At 51.6% G+C, this 9,902-nt stretch overlaps 1 protein-coding gene across 1 annotated transcript; it reads left to right on the top strand.

Moving 5' to 3' along the window:
- Positions 1-4,571: 4,571 nt before the first annotated feature.
- On the top strand, positions 4,572-9,367 carry LOC135649130 (uncharacterized). The gene is made up of 2 exons (XM_065167239.1): positions 4,572-7,564; positions 7,642-9,367. The coding sequence occupies exons 1-2, from the start codon at positions 4,572-4,574 to the stop codon at positions 9,365-9,367; spliced, it is 4,719 nt and encodes a 1,572-aa protein (XP_065023311.1).
- The last annotated feature ends 535 nt before the right edge of the window (positions 9,368-9,902 follow it).

Genomic DNA, 9,902 nt, shown 5'->3' on the forward strand with positions numbered 1-9,902 from the left:
ATTAGGAAACAGTAAGCTTCCCTATAAATATCCTCGCATTCTGAACGAAAAAAGAGGGGGACTGAAACTTCTACTTCTCCATCTAAAACCCACTCCACATCGACTGACTCGATCGTCGAAGGGGTCGGGCCGAGCTTCCGACCCGACCTTTGTGCAGGTACGAAGCTGACGACTTCCCGCTAGGCACCCAGGCGAGGAGCCGCCTCCCGGAGGAAACGGCGATCCCGTCCCGATCGGACCACCTCCTCATACCGCATCAGCGGACCCCAAGGCCACCTCGGGAAGATTCCCCGTCTTCCGGACCCGAACCGAGCCACGTCGGCCCCGAGGTCACTGCTCAAAGTTGTTCACCGTAACAGAAATAAAGAAAAGAAAATTCCCACAAAGTAAACAAAACTTGATTCCAGTAGATTAATTATGTATTCTGATCTAAAGTATTACCAAAAGCAGCACTCCTTTTGCATTGATGCAATCAATACTTAAACTAAATCCTCCTAATTAATCTTATCTTCGGTGTACTAATGCAATGCACCAAATGAAGGCAAACCTTAATAGATCCTACCAAAAAGAGATCTGCCTCCCATCTTTTCTAACTTGCCACCAACTGTTTCTATGGCCACTATTGCCCTCACCATCCCAATCCCATTCTTGGATAAACATCAGTGCTTCATCCATTTGGTTTTCTTCTTCAAAGCTTCTGACTTGGTTGTGCACAAGTAGTTTTGTCTTGGCTTGTGTACTGATTGTGCAAAGAGATCACAGCAGGAGCTGTTAGAGCTAGTCCAGAAAATTTATCAAAGGGTAATTTTGGTAATCCGACGAAAACAATAAAGCGGAAAGAATAAAAGTGACAAGAACACCATATTTACGTGGTTCGATCAATTAACCTTGACCTACATCTACGGACGAAAGAGGAGCAAATCACTACTATAAATGAGACTATTATAAATGCCTTAGGAAGATATTCCTAGACCATAAAACATCAAAAAATACTAAACAAGAAAAACCTTAACTATAAACCCAAATTATTTAACTGAGTATGAACTTAAACCCAAAGCAAACACTTAGGTTTTTCTTGTGGTGTCACGTGGTGCATCTGACTTCAAAGCCCAGACCCTTATTTATAGTTTCAATAGGAGATAACAAGCCTGATTTTTCCGATGTGGGACTATGGGACTTGCCAAACTAACAAATCTCCACCTTGGCATGTCCCAACAAAACTTGCTCCACCTTCTTCATAAAAGCCCCAACGGGCAATCACCAACAATGAACACCAACCAAGTCCAAGCACTGCTTGAACTTGTAAACCGGAAGAGGCTTCATAAGCATATCAACTGGATTATCCTTCGTATGAATTTTCTGAACAAGGATCTTTCTCTCAGCAATAGTATTCCATTTGCATCCAATAATTTTCTTACCCGAAGGCGGCTTCACAAGATCCCAAGTTCTATTCCGATGGAGAGATTCAATTTCTTCATTCATCGAAATCAACCACTTAGCGGAATTATCATAAAAAACTGCATCTGAGTAAGAAGTAGGCTCACCAACTTCACTTGTTTCTTCTACAACAGACAAAGCATATGCAACCAAATTTGCATATCTTTGTGGTGGTCGAATATCTCTCCGTGGTCTATCCTTGGCTATGGAATATTGCTCTTCCTCTGGATCATCTGCGTTAGTAGACTCGGGACCATCTACTGGCATTCTTTGAGTAGAAGAGTTCGACTGAAAAGAATTAGACCTACCAATCTCAAGCTCCACCTACTTTTGTGCACTATCATTTGTACAACTAGTAGATTCCTCTTTAAAAGATAACATAGATAATTCATCAAAAGTAACATCTCTACTGATTACAAATTTTGGGGATTTGGGATCAGAATACCATAATCTGTATCCTTTCGCCCTAGAAGCATACCCAAGGAAAATGCATTTTTTAGCTCGAGGCTCTAATTTTCCTTCATTTATATGCATGTATGCTGGACACCCAAAAATTTTTAAATCAGAGTAATCAGTAGGAGTACCTGACCAAACTTCCTCCAGAGTTTTAAAGTTAAGTGCTGCAGACGGAGCGCGGTTGACAACGTAACAGACCATATTAATTGCCTCTGCCCAAAAGTCCTTTGTCAACCCTACATTTGAGATCATACACCTTGCTCTCTCCAAAAGTGTTCTGTTCATACGTTCGGCCACACCATTTTGCTGAGGCGTCATCCTAACAGTGCGATGCCGAACGATTCCTTCATTTTTATAAAATTCATTAAAATCACCTTCATAAAATTCCATGTCATTATCTGTTCGAAGCCGCTTAATATGTTTACCTGTTTGCTTCTTAATCAAAGTCTTCCATTGTTTAAATGTTAGAAAAAACATCATTTTTATGCTTTAAAAAATAAACCCAAACTTTCGTGGAATAATCATCAATGAAAGTCAACATATACCTAGCACCACCCTTAGACTGAACTTGAGTTGGACCCCAAAGGTCTGAATGAATATAGTCAATAGTACCTTTCGTTTTGTGAACTGTCGAAGAAGTGAAGCTGACTCTTTTCTACTTTCCAAAAATGCATTGTTCACAAAAATCAAGTGGCCCAGTACTCTGTCCACAAAGTAGACCCCTTTTGCTCAATATGCTCAAACCTTTTTCGCTCATATGACCCAAACACATATGCCATAATTTGGTGATGTCAGAATCAGACAATGATGATGACGAAACTGCAACCGAACCTATGACAGTAGTTCCCTACAGAATATACAAGCTACTAGACCTACAAGCTTTCATAACAATAAGGGCACTTCTAGAAACTTTCATAACTCCACCTTCAGCTGTGTATTTACACCCAAGGGCCTCTAGGGTGCCTAAAGAGATGAGATTCTTTTTTAAATCAGAAACATGTCTAACATTAGTGAGCGTCCTCACAATACCATCATGCATTTTAATTCGGATTGTTCCTCTACCAACAACATCATATGCTGCATTATTGCCCATCAAAACAATTCCACCATTACAAGATTCATATGTGGAAAATAAATCTCTATTAGGACACATGTGATAAGAACAACCAGAATCTAAAATCCATTTATTTTTAGACATCGTCCTGTCATCAATAGCAGAGAAAATATTTTCAACATTCTCATCAGTTGCTACACTAGCTTCAACGGATTCAATAGTTTTCTCAATAAATTTTTCCTTTTGCTTTAATTTATTTTTCAATTTAAAGCAATCAGATTTAATGTGCCCTATTTTATGACAATATCTGCACTCCAAATTTCTATGTCTGGATTTAGATCTAGATTTAGATATATTATTATCAAATTCCCTTTTATCTGTTCTCCCCTTAACAACTAGACCTTCAACCTGATTCTCTCTACTTTCCCCAGTGATATCTCTGTCTATCTACTCCTTAGATTTTAGTGCAGATTTAATTTCCTCATACGAAATTATTTCTTTTCCATAAATCATAGTATTACAAAAATATTTAAAAGATTGGGGAAGAGAACACAAAAGTAACAGGGCCTTATCCTCATCATCAATTTTTGCATCTATATTCTCCAAATCCATAACCAAGGAATCAAACTTATCAAGATGTGAGAGTATAGATGTACCTTCAGTCATCCGAAACATATACAAACTCTTCTTTAAGTAGAGACGATTCTCTACTGTCCTCTTCATATACAAAGCTTTAAGCTTATCTCACATGCTCTTAGTTGTAGTCTCCGTAGCTACCTCCCGTAAAACCTCGTTAGAGAGATTTAGAATAATGCTGGATCGGGCCTTCTTATCTATACCCGTAAGATCTTCTTTTGACGTACCATCTAGAATGTTCTCAACTCCCTGTAATGCCAAATCAATTTCGTCTTGAACCAGAATGGTCTCCATCTTAAGTTGCCACATGCCGAATGATAGGGGTAAAAATGGCAACGCGCCACGTCAGGTAGACACACTGCCCGAGGAAGCAAGCGCTGATGCAGACTCGACATTTGCCGACGTCACCAGCCCTCAGCCAACCACCTCAGCTTTGACCTCGTGCGCTCGGTCGAGGCACAGGAGCACATCGACCGAGGCTCGCCATACCCTGCAGCAGCTCGGCCTCCCACGCAGCCCCAGTGGCAATGTCAGACGCCACCGAAGGTACAGTCCTGCCCTGCAAACGGGCACGTCAGGTAACACCCAAGCTCATCTATAAATACCCCTAAGTCCCAAACAAAAGGGGACGGACACAAGAAAGCACTTCTACTTCTCTTCCTCCGAAACCCCCTCCACATCTTTCTCTAACTTGGTCGTCGGAGGGGTCGGGTCGAGCACCCCGACCCGACCTGTGTGCAGGTGCGAAGACGGTGTCGCCTCTTCCCGGAGCTTCCCCCCGACCCGAACCGCCGATCTGCCGACCCGAGCCGCCGACCTGCCGCCCCGAACGACCGATCCCGAACCACGGTGCCGACCGCAGGGAGATCCCGAGGGACGTCGCCTAAGATCCCCGACATCTGGACCCCAGAACCAGCCGCGTCGGCCCCAAGGCCACGGCTTAAAAAGTTACTTACCGTAACAGATTGGCGCTAGAAGGAGGGCCCAGATGTCAGGTGACCAGCGAGTCCACCCTAGCGAATCCTCACCCGCTAGGTTCCCCGCCTCGGGGGAACACCCCCCGCACGACGGAGCCCGCGACGAACGCCCCGCAGCGGTAGCAGAGCGCTACTGGCAACTGTTCAATGACCCAGGCTTGACGCCTCCCGACGGCGCCCCTGCTGGCCTGCCATCAGTATCACCCGAGGCTTTCCATGACCTCGCCCATCAGGTCCGGACCCTAACCGGCATGATCCAGACCATCATCCCGATCGTCTCCCAATGGACCCCCTCGCACACGACTCGGCCCTCGCCACAACAGGAGACCCCTGTCCAGACTCACGTACCACTCCCTGAGCTCCCCGTCTCACCTCAGAACCCCGCAACTCGGCCGAGGAGCCGAGAAGCGGAAAACATGCCGAGTCGACCCGAGCCCAACGCTCCGACCGCTGACTCGACTAATGCCCTGCGGGCTCAGCTGCGCCTCGTCAGTCAAAGGCTTGACGAGGTACAACTGGAAGTCCGCAAGTCAAAAGGAGAGCCCGGGGTGGACGGACGTCAAGCATCCCCGTTCACCCCCGAGATACAAGAGCAGGCGATCCCGTCGCACTTCCGCCTTCCCTCCCTGGACGCGTACGACGGCGCCACCGACCCGACAGACCACGTGGCCGCCTTTCGCGCCCAGATGGCATTATTCGGAACTTCCGATGCCCTGATGTGTAGGACATTCCCCACGACTCTCCGGGGGCCGGCCCGCACATGGTACAGCGGCTTGAAGCCAGGGACCGTCGCCTCCTTCGACCAGCTCGCCAAAGATTTTCAGCTCAACTTCCTGGCGTATGCCCGACCCAAGCCATCCATGGCGTTGCTCCTCGGGCTCAATCAGAAGGAGGACGAGCCCCTCTCCCATTTCGTGAACCGATTTACGACCCAAATCCATGGACTGTCGGACGCTCACCCCTCTTTCTTGATGCAGGCATTTATGACAGGCCTCCGACCCTCCAGATTCTTCTGGTCGCTCGTGGAGCGACCCCCCACCGCGGTTCCCGAGATGCTCCAACGTGCTAGTCAGTTCATCGCAGCGGAGACTTGGATGGCCGGAAGGCGAGAGGAACACAAAAAGGTTAAGTCGGAGCCACCCCAACAGCAACCGCCCGCCGCCTCTCGACGAAAGTTGGACAGACCTGACCCAAGGCCCCCTCTTCCCGCCTTGAATTCTTCTCGGACTGAAATATTCCTACACGAGAAGGAGAAAGGACTGCTCAAAGACCCTCGCCCGATGAGGAACCCGCGGGAGCTCGCGGACCGATCAAGATATTGCCGATTCCATCGGCAGCACGGGCACGACACCGAGCAGTGCTACGAATTGAAGAGACAAATCGAGGAGCTCATCCTCAGGGGACACCTCGGCCAGTACCTGCGGCCGAATAAAGAACGGTCTCCTCGCCCGGAGGGCCCCGTCGAGCGGCACATCGACGTGATAGCCGGGGGTCCCGCATCAGGAGGAGGCTCTACGTCAGGCAGGAAGGCGTATGCTCGAGCCGCCCCCGAAGCCTCAGGGCACGAGCTGGAGCCCGAGATTACCTTTCCAACCGGAGCTACCGAGCAACCCGACCACGACGACGCCCTGGTAATATCCGCCAGGGTAGCCAACGCACATATGAGGAGGATCATGGTCGACACAGGGAGCTCGGCCGACATACTCTACCTCGACGCCTTTCAGAAGCTAGGCTTGGCCAGGAGAAACCTAAGCCCGATGTGCTCAGCGCTCACCGATTTTACGGGAGATTCAATATCGCCCTTGGGGTCCATTTCCTTGCCCTTGACCCTGGGGACCCCGCCGAGGTCGAAGACGGTGATGACCACTTTCCTGGTAGTCGACCTCCCTACCGCTTACAATGCCATACTCGGTCGGCCAACCCTCAACAAAGTCAGAGCGGTCGTCTCGACCTACTACCAGACCATCAAATTCCCGACTCACGATGGAGTCGGAGAAGCCACAGGAAGCCCCCAAGAATCCCGGCGGTGCTACCTTACCGCCGTATCATTGGGCAAGAAAACCAGGACCAAGTCACCCCTGGCAGATCCGCGGGAAACAAAAAGACTGACTCCTCATCCCCAGCCGACGGGATCCACCGTCGACATTCCCTTGGTAGAAGCCCGACCAGACCAGACCGTGAAGGTCGGATCCGAACTACCTGAGCAAGAACGGGAACAACTCGTCGGTCTCCTACGGGAAAATGCCGACGTCTTCGCCTGGTCCCCGTCGGACATGACAGGCGTCGACCCAGAGGTCGCGGAACACCACCTCAACATCCCGCCTGACGCCCGCCCGGTAAAGCAAAAGGCTCGATCCCAGGCTCCCGACCGACAGCGCGCAATACAAGAGGAGGTGGACCGGCTCCTGGGCGCGGGCTTCATAGAAGAAACCAAGTATCCCCAGTGGCTGTCCAATGTAGTCCTCGTGAAGAAACACAATGGAAGCTGGAGGATGTGTGTTGACTACACCAGTCTCAACGACGCATGCCCTAAAGACTGCTATCCCCTCCCGAGGATCGACCAGCTGATCGACGCGACAACCGGTCACGCACGACTCTCTTTTATGGATGCCTACTCAGGGTACAACCAGATTAGGATGGCACCCGGGGACAGAGAGCACACGGCCTTCCTTACCGATCAAGGCGTATACTTCTACAAAGTCATGCCGTTCGGGCTGAAAAATGCCGGGGCCACATATCAGAGGACGGTAAACAAGATGTTCTCCCATCAAATAGGGAGAAACATGGAGGTCTACGTAGACGATATGATCGTGAAAAGCCGGGAAGCCATAACACACCTTGCCGACCTAGCCGAGGCCTTCGCCACGCTACGCAGGTACGGCATGCGACTCAACCCCACAAAGTGCGCCTTCGGCGTCACCTCCGGGAAGTTCCTCGGGTTCATCGTGCACGAGAGAGGAATCGACGCTAACCCGGAGAAGGTTCAAGCTATAATCAATATGCAGTCTCCTCAAACGGTCAAAGACCTGCAGCGACTTAACGGAAGACTCGTCGCTCTGTCTCGCTTCCTCTCCCGATCAGGCGATCGCTGCCTCCCATTTTTCAAGGCGCTCAAGAGCCCGCGAAGCTTCCAGTGGACACCAGAATGCGAGGAGGCCTCCCCCGGCTCACCTCCGTCTCCCCGGGTGAGAAGCTGCGCCTCTACCTGGCGGCCTCCCAGCATGCGGTCAGCTCCGTCTTGGTCAAGGAAAGCTCCGGCCAACAACTCCCGATTTACTACGTCAGCCACATCCTAAGCGGGCCTGAGGAGCGCTACCCTCCAATAGAGAAACTCGCGCTCGCCCTGGTGCTCTCAGCTCGGAAGCTGCGCCCCTACTTCCAGGCACACCCGGTGGAAGTCATCACCGACCAACCCCTTCGGCAGGTCTTAACAAAATTTGATGTCGCTGGACGGCTCCTCAAATGGGCGGTGGAGCTCGGCGAACATGACATAAGCTACCTGCCCAGGACCGCCATCAAGGCCCAGGTGGCAGCTGACTTCATTGCGGAGCTGACACAGCTGGAGAACGCAGGCCCCGAGCAAGCTCCCGAAGCTTGGACCCTGCACGTTGACGGCTCGGCCAACCCAAAGGGCGCCGGCGCAGGGCTGGTCCTCCTCGCCCCCGATGGACGCTCGTTCGAGCGATCCCTTCGGTTCGGATTCAAAGCCACCAACAACGAGGCGGAGTACGAGGCGCTCCTGGCAGGGCTGGAACTGGCCCTCGAGATGCAGGTGGCCGCGATACGCGTCCTCACCGACTCACAACTTGTGGCCGAGCAGCTCAACGGCGGATACGAAGCTCGGGACACGACCATGGCGAAATACCTGGCACGGGTAAGAGACCTAACTGCCAAGTTTCGCTATTTCATATTGTCCAGCGTTCCGAGGGAAGAGAACGAGCGGGCCGACGCACTAGCTAAGCTGGCGTCGAAACCAGTCGCCGAAACACGACCAGAGATCGAGGAGCTCCCAACCCGCGCCGTCGAAATGACAACTACAGCCCCAGGCGACGCTCCGGCCACATGGGTACAAGAGTTGCTGCGCTTCAAGCAAGATGGAACCCTCCCCCTCGACGAAGTCGCGGCTCGGCGCCTGCGTCGCACGCACGCGTGGTACACCGTGGAGTGTGGGCGCCTCTATAAACGATCCTTCACCTACCCCCTCCTGCGATGCTTAGAGCCAGACGAAGCCCAGATGGTCCTAACAGAAACCCACGAGGGGATATGCGGAGAGCATATCGGCGGGCGAACCCTGGCGCACAAGGTACTCCGTCAAGGCTACTACTGGCCGACCATGTCCCAAGACGCCAAAGCCTACGTCCGGCGGTGCAGTTCGTGCCAGCAGCACGCCCGCACACCCCGACAGCCCGCGGCCCCGCTCAGCCCCATCGACTGCGCATGGCCATTCGCACAGTGGGGGTTGGACTTGCTCGGACCCTTCCCACCAGCCTCCGGACAGCGGAAGTACATAATTGTGAGGGTGGACTATTTCACGAAGTGGGTCGAGGCCGAACCGCTAGCTACAACCACGGAATATCAAATAGAGAAATTCGTGTGGAAGAACCTTGTGACTCGGTTCGGGTTGCCCAGGGCCATCATCACAGACAATGGACCTCAGTTCTCCAGCAGAAGATTCCAAGAATTCTGTGTCGATCATGGCATCCAGCTGAGATTCAGTTCGGTGGCCCACCCTCAGACCAACGGACTAGCGGAGGTGACCAACCGGACCATCCTGGACGGACTCAAAAGAAGAGTGACCGCGGCCTGATCGACCTGGACAGACGAACTCCCCAGCGTGTTGTGGTCGCTGCGCACCACCCCCAAAACCGCAACCGGAGAATCCCCTTACAGCCTCGCGTTCGGAACGGAGGCTGTCCTGCCGCCCGAAGTAGCCATCACCACCCTCCGAACACAAAGCTATGACGAGAAGGCTTCGGACGAAGGACTTCGAGTAGCCCTCGATCTGCTGGAAGAACGGCGCGCCAACGCACATGTGAGAGCCCTTTCGTACAAAAGGGCGGTCGCAAAGATTTACAACCGAAGGGTGCGACCCCGACCCATCAAACTAGGCGACCTGGTCCTGCGAAGGACCGAGGTCAGCAACCCGACCAAGGCACGAGGCAAGTTAGCCCCAAACTGGGAAGGCCCATACCGGGTGACAGAAGTCATTAGAATCGGAACATTCCGACTCACCACAATGGCAGGTCATCCCTTGCCAAGGACTTGGAACGCCCAAAATCTCAAAAAATACTTCCCGTGAAGAAAAATCCGGCTAAAGATGGAGCCAGGCCGAGACACAGACA

The sequence above is a fragment of the Musa acuminata genome, chromosome BXJ3-9, assembly GCF_036884655.1.
Source record: "Musa acuminata AAA Group cultivar baxijiao chromosome BXJ3-9, Cavendish_Baxijiao_AAA, whole genome shotgun sequence".
In the NCBI taxonomy this organism is placed as follows: domain Eukaryota; kingdom Viridiplantae; phylum Streptophyta; class Magnoliopsida; order Zingiberales; family Musaceae; genus Musa; species Musa acuminata.

Excerpts from the sequence above, each read along its gene's own strand:
- LOC135649130 (XM_065167239.1), top strand. The coding sequence starts at position 4,572 with ATGTCAGGTGACCAGCGAGTCCACCCTAGCGAATCCTCACCCGCTAGG. Across the intron at positions 7,565-7,641 it reads CAAGCTATAATCAATATGCA|GCGATCGCTGCCTCCCATTT; the intron begins GTCTCCTCAAAC and ends TCTCCCGATCAG.